At 40.2% G+C, this 18,790-nt stretch overlaps 1 protein-coding gene across 1 annotated transcript in view; it reads left to right on the forward strand.

Moving 5' to 3' along the window:
• The window catches only part of Afm (afamin), a 20,390-nt gene extending 1,801 nt beyond the window's left edge, over positions 1-18,589 (forward strand). Inside the window, exons 2-15 of the mRNA XM_005359474.1 lie at positions 1,105-1,141; positions 1,348-1,480; positions 2,234-2,445; positions 3,284-3,416; positions 4,033-4,130; positions 4,739-4,868; positions 9,402-9,616; positions 11,019-11,151; positions 12,951-13,048; positions 13,910-14,042; positions 15,190-15,419; positions 16,398-16,530; positions 17,695-17,752; positions 18,463-18,589. Of these exons, the coding sequence (XP_005359531.1) occupies positions 1,105-1,141; positions 1,348-1,480; positions 2,234-2,445; positions 3,284-3,416; positions 4,033-4,130; positions 4,739-4,868; positions 9,402-9,616; positions 11,019-11,151; positions 12,951-13,048; positions 13,910-14,042; positions 15,190-15,419; positions 16,398-16,530; positions 17,695-17,742 (1,733 nt within the window). The 3' untranslated portion in view covers positions 17,743-17,752; positions 18,463-18,589. The remainder of the gene's footprint in view (positions 1-1,104; positions 1,142-1,347; positions 1,481-2,233; positions 2,446-3,283; positions 3,417-4,032; positions 4,131-4,738; positions 4,869-9,401; positions 9,617-11,018; positions 11,152-12,950; positions 13,049-13,909; positions 14,043-15,189; positions 15,420-16,397; positions 16,531-17,694; positions 17,753-18,462) is intronic.
• The last annotated feature ends 201 nt before the right edge of the window (positions 18,590-18,790 follow it).

Here is an 18,790-nt window from a genome sequence, read left to right on the forward strand (position 1 = left end):
GGCAGAGGTAGGCGGATCTCTGTGAGTTCGAGGGCAGCCTGGTCTACAAGAGCTAGTTCCAGGACAGGAACCAAAAAGCTATGGAGAAACCCTGTCTCAAAAAAATCAAAAAATAAATAAATAAATGAATAAAAGAAAGAAAAGAAAAAAGAAAAAAAAAAGACTGGGAATCTTACTCTCCCAGTGTGATTTTGTGATTTTTAAAATACTTTTTCAGTCTTAATTCATGTGGTACTCCTCCTAAATCTTTTCTGGTCCTTTGCTTAAGGATTACAAAGCATTCACAATGAATATTTATATTCTAAATTGTGTTTCAGTCATGTGAGTGCACAGGAAACTGAGGTTCAAGAAAGGTGTCTTTATTGATCATTGTTGATTGTTTCCTAGTGCCAAGAACAATATTTTATAAAAGACAAGCACCACAAAATGTAGTCCATGTGGAAAACATAAATATTCTGTGATTTGAGAAGGAATCTGTGATTTTGGGCAAAGCTAGCGATCACATGACTAGCACTAAAAACTACCCTGGCTGCCACCAAGCATATTGTTATACCTTGCTTTGATGACATTACTGATCTACTAATCTTCATGTGACTCCTCTTGTAAATGATATATAAACGATAGACACATGAGATGGAAATAGCAAACCACTACTGGAAAATCTAAAATCTGTTTAGTTTTAGTTTAAATAAAAAGTTCATTTTATATTTCCTGAATACATACTCAGCTGTGATAAGGTTTCATATTTGTTGTGTGTGTGTGTGACTTTTACATTCCTTATTAAACATGTTAAAATATTCCTACCATAAGTCTTTTATTTTATTTATTTATTTATTTATTGGTTTTTCGAGACAGGGTTTCTCTGTAGCTTTGGTGCCTGTCCGGGAACTAGCTCTGTAGACCAGGCTGGCCTCGAACTCCCAGAGATCCGCTTGCCTCTGCCTCCCGAGTGCTGGGATTAAAGATGTGCGCCACCACTGCCCAGTCCATAAGTCTTTTATAGTTTCACACTTGAATAACCTGTAAAGCCATTTATTGGGAAAGTGTTAAAATATAAGGATATGGAATAACCTAACTATTCTTGCTTTTCAAATCCCTTCGAAGCTATCCAGAAATTCATCGAGGAGAACACAGCATACCTGTGAGTTGCTCTGGATTCCCTTTGGTTATGGGGCTTGCTCTACTGTTGTCTGAGACATGCTAGGAAGGCAAATGCTTCTCAAAGACAAATGAATTAAATGGCAGCTATATTAAGAGTAAATACATTATCCATTTCTATGAGCTATTTTTAGACCCAGCTAGAAATTCTGCAGAAGATCACTGTGTGTCCTCCGTGGACTGTTGCAGGACCATCATCGCGGTTGCCCAGTATGTACAGGAAGCATCCTTTGATGAGGTGGAAATGCTGGCGAAAGCCATGATGGCTTACAGGGATAGGTGCTTGGCTGATGGGACACTTCCGGAGTGTTCAAAAACAGCAGTAAGTAAACTGCGTGGCATTCTTATCCAAACAAGGTCTGAGAATGGTGCTCTAGACACATAGAGTTTCCTGTGTAGAGGTGTGGGCTTACGATAGCTAGGAGAAGTGGCCAGAACAGCCCCAATGCAGAGAACAAACAAAAATGACATTATTAGATTGGATGCTTGAAACACTCAAGAGAAATGACTGGGCCAGCAGTCCTGAAAATGAGTTTTGCAGGACATCAGAGCATCTGGCTCCTCCATGAGTGAGCATCTGCCTTCTCATCCCACTGCGGGCATTTTATATCATGGGATGAACAATGATAACCTCTACGAGGAAGAGCACAGTGTGGTTAATATCCTTAGGCATTTGTGGTCTCCTCTCTTCCTGTCACAGAATTAGGTAGCCAGCCTGTCTCAGACAGGGAATTTTAGAGGACACTTGAAATAAATATGCTTGAAGCTGAGACAAGGGAGAGCCTCCTCATTCCCAGAGACCACTTTCAACAAGCTTAAGGAACACATGGTGATGTCTATTCTAGAACTGAAATGTAAGCATTGAAGAAATAGGACCAGGATGCTTGCTACAGGATGAAGTTTCTTAAAGTGTGGGATGATCGCCTAAGGCCATAGATAAAATCATTCTGTAGATAATCATTGAAACGATAACATTTACCCCAAAGATAGCGCTGTCCTTTGCGTCCCCTGAGCCTCCTCAGGAGGTGGAAAAGCTTTGCCAGGACAGAACGTTGTCTTCTCCTCTGCTTTGCAGAATGAGGTCATCCAGGACATGATCTGTGCTGCGGAAGGACTGCCACAGAAGTACAATTGTTCTCACTGCTGCAGTAAAACCAGCGTTGCAAGGAGCCTCTGTTTCTTCTACAACAAGAAAGCTAACACAGGCTTTCTTCCCCCTTTCCCTACTCTGGATCCAGAAGAGGAATGCCAAGCTTACAAAAACAACAGTGGATCTTTTCTAAATCTGTAAGTTTAATTTTGGTATCAAAAGGATTTGTAGTATTGTTCTTGCTATCTATTTTCTTTTTTAGTTTTAAAATCTTGTTTTCCAACCATCTTCTGCTTTTCTCTATTTTTGCATGTCTGGATCCATTGAGGAACAGACTAATTTATGAGGTCATTATTCAATGTTTATTGTGTTGGGATCTGTACTCAGTGAGACTGTAGCCAGAGACCCTGCTCTTAAGACTCTTACATTAGCTCCCTCAATCCTCTGATGAGATGACCCTCAGCACAGAGGTGTAGACACAGCATTTAATAGCTCGGACACATGAGGATGGAAGTGTTTTCTTCCCAAAAGCAGTTGTACGTTTTACCTTGGGAAGACTTAATTTCTTTGCAATAATGATTGCAGAAGGAAAGATTTTTTTTTGTAAAGTTATTGTGCTTTGAAACAACCACAAGTTTGTTTGAATTTAAGGAGGTATGGTCCTTGAATCCTGGATGTGGCGTGTTCAGACGGCTATTGTTCTTTAATACGGTAGCGAGGCAGGCTTCCTATGTCAGAAGGAGGGAGGAGAGGAGAATACACACAGCTCAGTGCTCAGGATGAGAACTGCCAAAGTCTTCCTTAAATTGGAGTTAGCAGCTCCGAGGCCGAGGGCTGGAAACGGCTGGTTCTGGTGACTCGGTCACACTGCTTTTTACTGAACTTTCGGGCAATAGTTGGCCTTTCTTAACCTTCCCTTCATTTTTACAACTCGTTTTTCTTGCCTTCTTCTCCCCACCTCTTCCTTTTCCTTGTCAATCATCCTTCTCCTTCTCCCTTTCCCTTCTCTCTTTTAAAAACCTTTGTGTTTTATAGCTATATGTATGAGGTTGCCAGGAGATACCCCTTTGTCTTCTCCCCTGTTCTTCTAACTGTGGCTGCTCGGTTTGAGGAGGCGGCGGCCAGGTGTTGTGAGGAGCAGGAGAAAGCCACCTGCTTTCAGGCCAAGGTGGGTACCACGCTTGTTTCATCAAGGGGATGAAAATGACCAACGCCACAGCTCCAGATCTTGACTTAAAACTAAACATTACAGAAAGTATGTCTGCCATATTCAGTGTTATCTTACCACACTCACTGATGGTAAGTTCATTGGTCACCCACTGATAGAGTGCACCATTTACCCGAAGCCTATGAGAGACTTTCACCGATTGCCAGGGTTCCACTTTGGGTTTTGTTTTCCTTGTAAATTGGAATAAAGCCCAAGTGCGGGAATGTCCAGGGTAAATGCTGACATGGTGCCTCTTGTCCATGACAAACTTTCTTTTGGCTTTAATCACAAGATGGAATTATGCCAGTAGTGGCAGCCATGTTCAGGGGACAGGCTGCAACAAGCCTTCTCTTACCAAGTGCAATCACATCAGGAACACTAGCTCTCCACTTTTAATGTGCCATTAAAATCCACATTTTAAGATACACATTTCTCTCAACATGGAAATTTACTAAGATAAAACTCCAAGTGTTTTCTGTAGCTGGAAATTTTCTAGAGTTGTTGATTTACATGTAATTAGAATATGAAAACAGTGAGATTTGGCTCTAATTTCAACAGAATTTTCTTTATCTTTCAGGCAACTCCTATCACACAATATTTAAAAGCATCCTCTTCTTACCAAGGAAATGTTTGTGGAGCCCTTATAAAATTTGGACCCAAAGTCTTAAACTCTATGTGAGTTTCGTACTGTGTCTCTTATTTTCTTGCTTGTGGCACACAATTTTTTGGTTGTTATTGTTTCTATTAAATAGCTGATGAGTTTTTTTGTAAACTTCCTGGGTCTTAAGGGTTTGGAAATGATGAGCCTACATAGATAGCTCAAAACAAGGTCTTTAAGGTAAAATGAGAAAAGACATAAGGTTGAGAGGTTGCCAAGGGAAAGGAAGTTGTTCTGAGATGCGTTTTGGGAAGTGTGTGTGATGTTTTTTTCTGTAACTGCCATAAGTTCACATGTTATAGTGTGTGCAATATTTTTTCTATATCTGCCATCAGCTCACATGGTATGTTTGACTGTAGTAAATATGGGACAGAGACTTTCTCAGGTCATTTATAGTTGGAATCGAGAATTGGGGGTGGAGGTGGCAAAATGCCCAGCCTTTAACTTGCCAAGAGACCATAGAGACTATAACAATACCATCAGCAATTTGATAAGAACATCTGTGCAAAAATCATAATATCAATTGTCTTTGATACTTATACAATTTGTGTTACATAAGAAAGGACCTTCTTCTTCATCTGTTGGCTATCAAATGATCTTAGTGGCCTATCAATGATCTTTCCAGAAACACTGCTGCATTCAGTAAAAAGTTCCCCAAGATTGGATTTAAGGACCTTACTTCTATCTTAGAAGATGTTTCTTCCATGTATGATGAGTGCTGTGAAGGGGATGTTGTGCAGTGTGTCCGAAGACAGGTAAATTTCTCTCAAAGAAGACAAGAAACTGATTATAATAGTTATTTTAACTTTATATTCTAATTATCACATGAAATTACTCATAGCTATGACATTCAGTGCAATATTGTGATGCACAATCTACAGTAGAATTTCTGAAATTATTTTGCCTATAGATCCAAAATTTTGTTTTGACCAACATCTCCCCAATTCTTGTACTCACCCTGTTGTAGGAGGCTACTTGTTCCTTCCCAGCTGCCCAGACTCAAAATAACCACAAAGAAACTCTATTAATTGAATCATGTGTGGTCCAGTAGCTCTAGCTTCTCATCAGTTAGCTCTTCCATCTTAATTTAACCCATTTCTATTAAGGTGTGTATTACCACGAGGCTGTGGCTAACTGGGTAAAGTTTTGGTGTCTGTCTCCAGTATGGCTACATGGTTTCTCCTTGACTCTGCCTCCTTTCTCCCAGCATTCAGTTTAGTTTTTCCCGCCTAGCTTGGCTCTGTCCTATCACAGGCCCCAGACAGCTTCTTTATTAACCAATGCTATTCACAGCATGCAGAGGGAAATCCCACATCACCACCCCAACAGCATCTGGTACCCCTTAAAGTGTTTTTTTTTTTTTTTTTTAAGGAATATACCAGTAAACATATTGCCGAAGAGTTGGAATTGTTCACACACTTTAAAGGCAACATAATCTCATTAAAAATACACAGATTTAAAGTGTGTGCCCTGGGGCTTAAACACATGTCCTTATGCTTACAAGGAAAGTGCTTGATCCCGAGCCATCTCTCCAGCCCTCTGGCTGAAGTGTAACTCCCCACCTCTTCCCCTTTTCAGGGGAGGTGTGTAAGGACTCAGTTGTCTTTGAGGGGCTGGCCACTGGGAGTTTTACCAGGATCCAGTGGGCTATTTTTATCCCCCCCCCTTTATGGGGGAAACAAGGGTGGGAGGGTGTAATAGGTGTGCATTGTATGGAATTCCCAAATAATCAATAAAAATATTAAGTTGGAAAAAATTTAAAAACTAAAACAAAACCTGTAAATTTCTTCCTAGTTAAAATTAAGCTTTGTTGTGAAGGCTTTAATTATTTAAATAATTTCAATTTTAGGATTTGGGAAATATCTGCTTTAAATTAAGTAGGAGACAGAAAATGTCCTCCCAAATTATTTTATTCTCAAATGTAACCCAATTAAAGGGATGTCACTCGTAATTTATTCTTGTAGCATTTGGTTGTTTATGGAAATGTGGGTTTAATAATGTTAAATCTAATATACTAAATTAGTATAATAATTTAAATTTTTATGGCTTGTAGTTGAAATTAAGGGATCATATTGTATTTCAAATTTCCTCCTCTTTAATGTCTTTATGGAGAAATGGAAGAAATTAAATTGTCATTCACTGAAAATAGAAATAAATTCTCAGGAACTTAAAACGTGCTTTGCCTAGAACAATACTGGCTTCAGATGAGATATGAACACTGGAAATGTTGTATCAGCTCCTATTTCATTCTCACCTTGGCCTTGGAACTCATCTTGTCCTTTGTCCTCAGTCCACCAGAAGCTTCCAGATAGGGGGATATATTGAGTTCAATCAGGAGACCTGAAGTGCCCAGAGAGTGTGGGATAGTTTGAAGGTGTAGGGAGTCTGGAGAGGGGATTAGGAGCCATCGGCTTTGAAAATTAGTCCTGTGTGACAAAGACAATCTGATCAATCTTTTTCTCAGACAATATAGTTTGGTCACATTCTTTCCCTTCCCCCAACCTGATCTTCACCACCTCCGGACCCATCCAACTTTATGTTCTTTATTTCTCTCAAAAATAAACAAAAACAAACAAAAGAAGCCAAAAGGCAATACCAAAACAAAATAAAAGGCACACACACTGATATATACACACCCACCCACACACACATGGATACACACACGCATGCACACACACACATGCATGCACACATGCACACACATGCATGCACACACACACATGCATACACACATGGAGTTCGTTTTGTGGTGACTAACAGCCATTCCTGAGCACGGGGCCTGCTCTGGAGTGTGATTGATTCACCCGGTGACACTTCACTGGAGAAAACTGATTTTCTCTCTCTCTGAAAGTATGAGTTGCAAAAGCTTTTTGGTTAGGGCTGGGACTTTGTGCTCCCTTTCCCTACCTAGGTCTGGAAGTCTCTGTTTTCTTGGAGTCATTTACAGCCTTTGGCTCTTATAGTTTTCCTATTTCCTCTTCCACACAGAGCCATAAACCTTGAGAGGAAGGATCTGATAAGGACATCCCATTCAGGAGCCAGTGTTCCAAAGTCTCCTACTCTCTGTACGTTGGCCAGTAGTGAGTTTGTGTATTTGCCAACTATTGCAAGAAGGAGATTCTCTGATGAGGGTTGACTATGGTGCACTGACCTACGGGTATAACGATTTGCCATTAGGAGTCATTTCAATGCTATATTCATTTTTACCAAAACAAATATAGTTGCAGGTTTTCCTCTAGGCTCATGGCCTGTCTAGTCTCAGGTTCTTGGTCACATTATTTCTATTTTAATGAATCAAGCTTGCCTGAAGATCAGAGTGCAAAGCTATCCACGCTAGCCAGCCATACATGTCAGGCAGTGGTGGCACACACCCTTAATCCCAGCAGCCACACTAGTTAGCCATAGAGGCCAGGTGGTGGTGGTGCACACCTTTAATCCCAGAACTAGAGAGGAATATAAGGTAGGATGAGATGGGAACTCACTCTCTTTCAGTCTGAAGCTTTTGTAGAGGTAAGAGCTCCCTAGTGTCTTGGCTGCTTGCTTTTCTGATCTTCAGCTTGAGCTCCAACATCTGTCTCTGTGTTTTTATTATTGGTGATACAGGTCACTTTAGCAGTGTCAGGTATGGGTTCCGTCTTATGGAGGGGGCCTTAAATCCAATAAAAAGTGGTTGGTTGCTCGCATATCATCTGTGCCACTGTTGTACCAGTGTATCCTGCAGTCAGGTGACTTCTGTAGGTACAGGCTTTGTAACTGGGTGATATTGATGAATATGTTTCTCTCCTGGTAGAGTTCATGGTACCTTCCAGCACCATGAATACCAGTCAGTAGGGGTGAATCCAGCTGGGCACTAGCTAGATTCCACCATGCTCAATGGCAGAAGTAAATGGTGTCTTCAGGAATATGGCCGTGGAAAGCAACCCACAGAACTGACAATAGCCTAGGTTTGGGGGAGATCTTTGGAACACCTTTGGCCAACAACTCAACAAGATGTAACCCGTTCATATTACTGGGGTTTTACTTGTTAGCCTAAGATGTCTAGTTGGGGCATTTTCTCCCTTGTTGTATGGTAGCCCCATTTAAATCCCTTTCATTCCTGTATGAATTTCAGGATACTTCTGTAGTAGTTGGTGTCACATGGATTTTTCAGTAGGTCTTTAGTTTTAGGTGTCTCTCCCCATAGTTTTTCTTCTCTTCCATCTTTCTCTTTCTGCCCTTCACCCTCCTCCTCATTGAATCCTCCTATTCTAGCTTCTCCTTTGTCCCTTTGTAAGACTATAGTCGATTTGCCTTTCCTTTTAAGATCCCCTCCTTCCTTAAAAGATTTATTTTATGTGTGTGTATGTGTGTGTGCATGTGCTTGCATGCATATATGCGTACCACATTTGTGCAAGTGAGTACATAATCCAGGGGCTTTCGATCCTCTGGAACTGGAGTAACAGGCAGCTATGAGCCACCATGTGGTTGCTAGGAACAGAGCCTGGGTCCTCTGCAAGATCAGTCCATGTTCTTAACCTCTGATCTAGCCCTCTAGTCCCCAAACCAATGTTTCATTCACTCATCAAATATCTGTGGGTTTTGCCACATCCTTGGAAAGATAGTTTTAGTTCCCAAGAGAACTAGATTAGATGAGATGTGTTGCTATGATCTCAGTGGCCACCACAGAAAGCACAGACAACTCTCATGGGGTACAGCAATATTAGAAGATAAGGTACCAGTAAGACCAATGAGCTGTCAGTGGGTAAAGATACTTGCTTTTAAGGCCAAGAATCTGAGTTTTGTCCCTAGGACCCATATGGTGGAAAGAACCAAAGTCCACAAGTTGTCCTATGACTTCTACGTGTGTGCCATGACAGGCATGTGTGCCCACTTCCCTAGGACTCAGTAGATAAATACAGTGATTTTAAAGAAGTAAAGATTTCAATGTGTCAGCGAAGTGGGGAGAAAGTACTTAAAACACTAATACTTAACAATGAATGTAAGTTTATGATAGAGCCCCCACCACCACTTTTTTATGATTATAAGACCTAAAATCCTAAGGGAAGAAAAGTGTTGCACTAATGTGAAACTTCATGAATATTAAGCCAGTGTAGAATTTATGTGAATATTTTTTTATCTAATCCGTTGATGGGTGCTACCGTTATAGTAATGATTGGTTCTGTTGATAGGGTGGGTACTAATGTGATGTTTAGGGTTGGCTTTCTTAAACAGCCATTCTTTTATGAAGAAGAAGCCAGTCTGGAAGAAAATCTGAGTGTCAAAACTTCTCTTGTCCTTATTCCATGCAGAGCCAGGTCATGGAACATATTTGTTCAAAACAAGATTTCATCTCGAATAAAATCAAAGAGTGCTGTGGAAAGGAAACCACAGAACGTGAAGCCTGCGTCATTAACACAAACAAAGAAGAGAAACCAGATGACTTATCTACCAGAGATCTCAGATTTACTGATGACGAAAATATATGTCAAGAACGAGATTCTAACCAGGACAGCTTCTTTACTGAGTACTATAACTCTCTATTGAAAGTTTAGAAGGCAAACAAAATTATCACATTTCTATTCTGGCTACTTTGGGTGGAGGGATTAGACACCATGTAATTCACTGTCATAAAACAATTTATAAAGATCATGGTTTGCAATTAGTTACACTGTTCAGTTAGAACAACAATGATATTGCAGTGATGGCTAATGTTTACTGAATGCTTTATATGTGCCATGCAATAGGCTAAATATCTAAATAATTCAGACTATTCATTTTAATTCTAAAATCTACATTTGATTGAATTGATAGAATAAGTACAATCTCCCCTGGTGTTTTGAATGAGCAAAATGAGAAATGATGGAGTTAAGTGGCTTGTTCACGTTTCACAGGTAAAACCAACAAAGCAAGGAATTGACCCCAGGTTTCTGGTCTTAGGAAGTCATAGGCTAGACTGTCCAGCAATGTCACCCCACAGTTCCTAAAGGGAAGATTAGTGGACTGTAAGCCACAGGACTAAATCTGAATCTTATTTGTCACTAGGGCAAGTTAAACTATCTACTTTATTTGCTGTTAGTATTGATTTTTAAAGTCAGTGCAAAGTGGTGGTTTTCATTCTGGAATGTTCATATTTATGTGTCCCTGTACTTGGTTCCTATTCATCCCATTCTTCCATCGCCTCCTCCTGTATCGTCTGACCTCCATTTTCTGCCCACCGTCTTCCCCCACAATCCTTCTCCTTCTGCTTTTAAATCATGTGAATCTCATTGACCTCTGTTGAACTCTTCTAGTTACCTCTCTCTCTCTCTCTCTCTCTCTCTCTCTCCTCCCCCCCCACACACACACACATACACACACACACACGCACACATTTAAATCTAGATTCTGTATTTACAGAAGCACACAGCACACAGTGTTTGTCCTTTTGAGTCAGGCTAATTTCTCTTACAATAATGATCCTCAGTTCCCTCTATTCTCTTGCAAATGTCATGATTTTAATTTTTCCTTATGGATGAAGAAATGCCATTGTGTATGTATCACATTTTCTTATTCATCTGCTTGTGGCTCCATCTCTTAGTTATTGTGAGTAGCAGAGCAACTCAACACAGGTGTTCACACTTCTCTGTGGTCCGTTGACTTAGAATCCTTCAGACACGACATAGTTTTGATACAACAGTATCATGTGTTGAGCTATTCTAAGAGTTATTTTTAAATAATTCCAACAATTTTATCCTCTCTGACAAGGAAAAAATGTTAGTCTGCAACATATTACAGAAATAATTTGTGTAAAATGTTCTATGAACAGACTAAATTCCAGATTTAGCTTTGACAGCAGACATGGTATTAGATCTTACTAGATTCATTGAAAGCAGAGTTGGGTCTTTTGTTCTTTCTGTGAGTTCTAACATAATAAATGTCTTGCGCAGGTTTCTTCATGAATACTCCAGGAGAAATACTGACTTTTCTACAGCAGAGCTTCTAAGAATTGCTAAAGTGTACAAGGATCTCCTGGAAGATTGTTGCAGCAGAGAAAACCCAGCAAGTTGCTACCGCAATGCAGTAGGTCCTGTTGATATAGATTCCAAAATCCAAAAATAGGGATCATTTTTTTATTAAAACTTTCTGATTATAATTATACAATACATATACAACATATGTACTGTAGAATTATTATTATAATATGCTAAATATTTTCTTTCATATTTCTTTTTTTGTATTTGCATATGTCTCAAATAATATCGAAAAAGTACATTTCTTGGAAAATGCTTGGACCTGTTAGTATAACAGGAAACTTTCCATTTTATACTACACGGTGCTATATTTGTTTCCTCTTGTGGCCAAACAGCTAGCGACTTAAACAACAGAGATTTATTCTTCTGCCCAGAATGTCAGTGTATGAAATAGCAGTGTGGGGCTCAATTCAAGTGGTAAAGTGACTGTGTTCCCTGCCCAGGTCCCAGGGAGCATCGCCTCCCAGCTCCTAGCATAGAAAACCTTTCCCTCCCTAAGCTTGGTGCTCTGTCGTAAAGGTGCACTACTGTCTCGTCTGCTACCTCGCGGTGTGTGGGCCCTGGCATGTTTGGAGCGTGTCTGCAGTTCTGCACGTGATTCGTAGATGGGAATCTAGTCCACATTTCCCTGAATATTTGTAGGATAGAGCATCAGTTGAGGGGGTAACGGGGTCAAAATATGCAGACTTTTAAAACCATTTGACACAAACTGCTGTTAACTTCTAGAAGATTTTTTCTCTCCCGAGTTAAGTCGCAGAGCAGCGCTTGAGTGTGTTTGCGTCAACATCGCCTTTGCCCGCATTTCACACGCAGATCAGGCTTTTAGGTACTTGCTTGATTTTTAAAATTATATCAAAAATTTCCTATACCAAAAAGTGGATATGATCAAAAGTTTATGAAATTCTCAGTTAAAAAAAATCTCATATAAGTTTTGATATATTATTTTAAATTTTATATAAAAATTTGTTTGTGTTTGTTTCTTGTTTTCATTTTGAAAAGAATAACTTTTCATTTCTCTTCATATACTTATAAAATATAACTACATATATTAAAGAAGTGTCTGGCAATTTTTCACAATTCCTTTGTTATATACTACTTTTATTTTATTTTATATTTTTCTTCCACATACTGTGAAAATCAGTGTATAATCATTTAAATCTAGGCAATGTAATAAGAAAAAAGTTTTATTTTATTTTATTTTTTTAAGAAAAAAGCCTTTTAGAATTGTCCTTTATGCTCTGACACCGTCATTCACAAGCTATTCTGCTGCTCATCTGAGGATGAATCACGGTACGAGGAAATTCTCACTTTTCAGTGGGGACACATTTGTCTCCCTGTGTCCATGGCTTGCAGTGAGGTTCTCTCTCATACCCCCCATGAAAATGCTCAATTTATGCCGTGACAAAAAATGTCCATATAATTGAAGACAACTATGGGAGGCTTTAAACGTTAAAGCTAGGTGACAGGAAAAGACACAAATGAGGATAAAGACACCTACAATCTTCAACAGCAAAGTTATTAGCTGGGTCACCCTCAGAAAGCTGATTACGTCCACAAAGCTACACTCCTTTACTAACGATGCAGAGAACAACTTCTCTGGCCACTCATAGATGAGGATCAGGTACAGATATTGCCAAGATAAAATTCAAATTTTGCCATGTAATTCCTAAATCTCTAAAAAGGATGGTATTTGAATCATTTATCTGTGATTGAATAGTTAAAATTCTTTCTGTTTGGTGAAAAGTACATAGTAATTAGAGTTTGGATGTAATCTGTAAACAAGCTGACCTGCCACTCGGTCCAGTTTTAGATGAAATGCTTGCCATGACGACTGCTTTTAATTTCCAGGAGGATAAATTCAATGAGACGACTAAGAAAAGCGTTGCAATGGTTCAACAAGAATGCAAACACTTCCAGGAGCTGGATAAGGACTCCTTGAAACTCCAGTAGGTTGTCTACATCACTGGGCTAACACTTGTGACCAGGAGCAAATAATCTTTCGAATATAGAATATTAGGTCAGTCCTTCAGTTATGCAATTCATCAACTCCGAGAAGGAACAAGAGCATAAAACTCAAGCATTCACACTGAGTCTTTATGTGAGTCCTTGAGCAGAAATGAGGCCACAAATGAAAGAAATGTTAGATTCTAGACAGAGTGTTCCTGTAACGCTTTAGTATCTGTGAACTTAGATTTCTCCCCTTCAAATCAGGATTCCTGGATTCTGTCCTGTGTGAGAGGAGAATGGATAAAACTTCAGGTGGCTACTGTTTTCTGGGAAACCAATGATTAGCTTAGAATAACGGAATTATCAGTGGATTTGCTTAGCATTGTAATATTTACCCTTTTGGTGCTTTTATGAGAATTCAAGAATAATATAAAGTTCATTTAGATTTAAAAATAATGATCATGCTAGTATTGGATTTGTTAAAGTTCAGCATCTTCAATTCAAGCATGATTTCATTATTCCTGTAAAGTTGTTCTTAGCTAGGATGTCAACCTCAGTCCACTTAAGGTCCTTAGCTCTCTTTATCTTGTTCCTAACACGTCTGCCAAATGCTCCTTTTAGATTTTTTTACCTAAACAAACCACACCTATTATTTATTAACACAACCTACTTCAAGAACTTTATTTGCTGGCCAAGGCCATTACAGCTCAGGATGTTCTACACAGCCTGGGGATCTCAATGTTTTGGTGTTTGAATGTTCCTATCTCTGATGGGTTTGGTTGATCTGGAGTGCAGTAGCTATTCGAGAAAGAACAGTTATCTGCCATCATCCAGAACCAAAACGGTGTGTTTTCTTTCAGTTACCTTGTCAAGTTCACCAAGATAGCTCCCCAGCTCTCCATGGAAGAACTGAACTCCCTCAGTGAGGGAATGATGGCCGCGTTGACAACCTGCTGCACCCTAAGTGAAGAGTTTTCCTGCGTTGATGACTTGGTGAGTGTGGCCCATGTACCTGATTCTTCTTTTTGTAGTTTGTGGTTCTTAAAGTGTCACTACACCATTGCCCCCCACTCCCTTCCAAATTCATGGCCTCTTTTTCTTTAATTATTGTTGTTTCACACACACACACAAGGATAAATGTATAAATAAAGCCTGATGAGTCTGTTCAGTGTTACTTGGATGCAATGCTTCTAAGTTTGACCATTTTTCGTTAGTTAACTAATTAGGGAGACTCACCCCTGGGGAAGACTAACTCTTCCTCTCCCCGAGATGTCAACTGCCTGTAGGTCTGGAGGAGGGGCCAACGAGATTTCACTCCCATCCACATTAACATATCTTCTGGGGTTCTGTCTATTATCTGTTCCTGTTTTTGAGATAATCTCCTGTCAAGTCTTAGCCAGCCTAGAATTTACTATTTAGACCAGGCTGCTCCTGTGGTGATCCTCCTGCCTCTGACCCTTGGGTGCTGGGATTGCAGATTTGGTACTTGACTTTTCTTACCTGCTCCTTCCTCGTTGATTAATATGAGATCTCTACTCTTCTCTGTTGTTTTCAACGTTGTCCAAGTAAGAAAGATCACTTTCTTTTTTGGTCCACCATTTGAATTCCTGAATATCAGAAGAGAAGGTTCTAAGTCGTTTTCAAGGATTCTTCTTTTAGTTCTTATATATGCTAGGCGGGCTACCCCTGCACTACATCCCAAACCAGAAACCCTACCATTTTAAATAGTGTTATGGTGTTTGCACTATGCCCCCAAAGTGCAGAAAAGAAATGCTGCTTTGTGCCTAGTCTTTTCGGAATTGGGCAAAGAGTACCCAGGAGGGGAATATAGCCAAAAACCATGTTTGCTTGTCACTTTGAAGTGGCTGTTCAAGAGTCCCTGTACACAGTAGAAACTTTGTGTATATAACTTGAAAAAAAAATAATCTGTGGGTATTTAATTGCTATGGGTTGAATTTCTGTAGTATTGCCTTTCAATTCTTGCAACACAGTACAACGGCACAGTCTCGCGAGTACCCATGTTTTCCTAAGCAAGGTTGCCAGTGATTTCAGTACTAGCTGTTCATCTACCCATATGTAGTTTTTTAAGTGTCCTTGGAGTTTTTAAATCGTATCTGCATTCCACTTCTCATGGGTATAGGCAGAATTAGTTCTCGGAGATTTATGTGGCGTCAATGAAAATCGAACTATCAATCCCGCTGTGGACCACTGCTGCAGAGCCGACTTCGCCTTCAGAAGGCACTGCTTTTTGCATCTGGAAGCAGACACCACCTATGCGCTCCCATCGGTCTCAGCGCTTATACCAGCTTTGCGTGCAGACTGGTGTCAAGCTCATAAGGAGGACGAGGACCTTCAGAGTAAGAAACACAGGTACAAACTTCCTCGCAGCCCCTTCCTGCACCCCGAAGGTACATCTGACTCAGAAACATTAGCTTGAAAGCTAGGCTGATCCAATTTGTGTTGTGCAACAAATCGTTTAGTCTCCTAGCCACAAAACAAAATGGCATATTTGCTACTATTGTTTATAAACAAACATCTAGCTTTCTTCTTCTCTTACTGGAAATTTGGAGCGTCTTTCCACCAGGCTGGGATTTGGAAAGAAGGGTCAGGCAGTGAGCCAGAGAGCTACTGGACAGGTGCAAATGAAATGGATTCTTTTTCCTTTTAGGAGAGGAAGATGTGGATACTTAAAAATGTTAGTACATTTATTTAGTAATTTGTAATTCGTGCACACACGAATGGGCACATGCCACCGCACGCACCACCACGTACACAAGTTGAGAGGTCAGAGGACAGCTTGGAGTGGTTGATTTTTCTCCTTCCGTCCTGTGGGTCCTGGGACAGGACTCAGCTTGTCTGCCATGGTGGCAGGCACCTTTACCCAATGAGCTACTTCACCATCTCCCATGATAAGGAGTTTTGTCTTGAGAATTTCAGTGTTTTAAAACAGGAGAGACACAAAGGGGCAGGGATTTTCCTTTTATTCTCTAAGGTACTGTTTAAATGCCAAGAATAAAACCCATGATTTTGGATGCAGACACTTGTCTGGACCAAGTGTAATAGAAACAGCATTAGCTGAGGGAAGGGAATTGATATAGACATGAATCTTCTAGCAGATCTACTATGTTCAATGAGGTCCCCTTTTTTTGTTTGTGACTATATAGTTTCCCAAGAGTTCATTCTATGAATTAGAAAGTTCCATAAGACCCTTGCAGAAATGGAATTTTTGAACTTTTACACTCATGAATTTGAACCTAGGACATGTGTGTTTCTATAACGAACACTTGGAAGAAGCAGGGTTGCAGAGAGGAGTCATTGACTGATTCTGTTGGGTGTCTGTGAGCTCAGGTTTATCATCAACTTAGTGAAGTGGATGCCAGAGATCACGGCTGAGGAGCGTCTGTGTTTGTTCACAAAGTTCAGTGCCACCCGGGAGAAGTGCAGTGACGTGCAGGAGCCCGAAGCCTGCTTCCGTTCAGAGGTTTGCTCTTTTTCCACTGAAATTCTTTTGGTGTTTCAGGAAGGATGAACAAAATAGAATTTCCTACTGGTTCTTGCTCTTCTCTGTCAAGTCTGAGGACCCTTGGGTTTGAGAGCAGTTATCACCAAACTGAAGTTTAGATGTCCACAGTAGGAACTCCAGTGTAACAAAACCGTCAGGCAAACTTGGTTCCCATCCTTGCCGTCTTTTCTGTATATTTAGACAAAATTGCATCCGTCCTCTGTAAATAACTGTGCTAGACTTACACCATTGCTTCTAACTCCTCAACCCTCTCTTGTCACCAGTACAATGGAGTCAAAATGACTTGCCAAGGAATTCATTGCCCGCTGGGAAAGGAGGAGGGCAATGGTACTAGGAAAGGAAGGCTTCTAAGGTGGCTGCTTGCTCTTTCTGGATCTTTCCAAGGTCACTCAGTTGATAGCATTTGGAGAGTTGAGGGTAAGGAAGTGGGGGAGACCAGGGAGCTGGTTCTGCTCCTCTTACTACTGTGGCATCTGCAGAACCTGCCATGGTGAAACCCTGGTACCTGAGAGTGTCATCCCCAGCTGGTGACTCTGGGGAGCATGAGATGAAATCTTTAACTTTCTTTCTTATTATTTCTTTCCCAGCAGCTCCTGATGTATTTTGCAGCTATGTGCACACTCATGCATGCTCATGCACACACATGCACACTCACGAACACTTGTAGGCACACACCTTAGACACATATTTCATCCTGCTTGAGAGTCTTCTACTTTGCTGAGTGACTTAATCTTTGAAAACACAATAAAAATTATGATCTATATAAGCAAAAAGTTGATTAAAAGTAAAAGAAAAATATCAGTTAAATTTTAAAAAAATTATGCGTTTGCTAAAATATTGTTTCTTTAGAGGACACTGACCTCCATCTAGCATTTGCCCAAGTGCATCCTTAAGGGCTGTCTAAAAAGATAGATGAATTCATTTGTAGGACATAAAAAGACTTCAGTGTCTTTACTCAAGGTTACTCGAAGAATGTTTTCTCTCTGTCTTCCTTCCCCCTCCCCCTTCTTGTGTGTGCATGATTTATATCTTCATTCAAAATTCAGATAAGTGTGCTTCCCTAAACACGACTATCTCAAACTTTTCTTCCTATGATTTTATCTCTCTTTTTTTCCCTCCCAGGGCTCAAATATTGGTAATGAAAGTGGAGCTGCTAATAAAAAAAGATAAAACACCAGAGGTAAACATTTCTATCTCAGTCAAATATTAAAGCTTGATGTGATACTTGGCTTCCATGGCTTATTCCTTCCAGTGTGTCAAACATCTGTTTCTGACTTAGTCCATACACTAAGGAGCTTATAGTAGCCAGTTCAGGTCCTCGTGTGTTTCTCTAGATGCCGATTCTTATTTTCAGGGCAGGAATACTGCATCATGCCAGGACTGTTCAGTTTCTGAATAACCCAAAGACCCCCAAGTCTCTGCTTTTCTGCATTCTTTTGTCTGAATCCGAAAAGAGAGACAGTTGAGTCCCTGGAAAGGTAACCCTGGTGAGGCAACACATTCCTGTAATCACAGCTCTTGGAATGCTCAGACAATAGGATGGCTGCAAGTTCTAGGCTGGCCTGGGCTACACAGTGAGCTCCAGGCTAGCCAGGACTGTAGAGGAACAGAGTCTTAAAGGGCTAAGGTGGGGAAGGGGCAAAAAAGTGTCAGCTTCTCAGGAAGAACTAGACAGACAACCTCTGTAACCTTCCAAAAGTCTCCTTTGAGAGTCTCATTGAAAATTGCTGTGCTGAGGCATGGTTAACATCTCAACAGAGAGCCTTGTAAACAAACACATGTTTGTGATTTCAAAGAATATTCATAAAGGATGCTCCTTTCTTATTAAATATATGACTATTGCCTGAGTTCGGATTCTTTCACTCTCTCTATATATTTTTTTCTTTTCAGCTGGTACACGTTCCCTCTCCATCCCATTATGAGGTTCAGCTCTGAAGAAGAATGGAATAGAAGATTCTATAACCCTTACTTAAATCATGTTACTACAAAAAGCAATAAAATGAAAGCATAACGTCACCTGTCAGACCAATGTCATCTATCAACCTGATCACAAAATTAATCAGTTGTGTTGCAGTTGGCAAAGTGATTGCTGCATGTTCTAGTTTGGTTCCTGTTACTGTGACAGACACCAAAGACCGGAAGTGACTTGGGAAAGAAAAGGCTTATTTTACCTTAAAAGTCCTTTATCAAGGGAAGTCAAGGCAGGAACTAATAGAGA

This window comes from Microtus ochrogaster, linkage group LG1 (genome assembly GCF_000317375.1).
Source record: "Microtus ochrogaster isolate Prairie Vole_2 linkage group LG1, MicOch1.0, whole genome shotgun sequence".
Lineage (NCBI taxonomy): Eukaryota > Metazoa > Chordata > Mammalia > Rodentia > Cricetidae > Microtus > Microtus ochrogaster.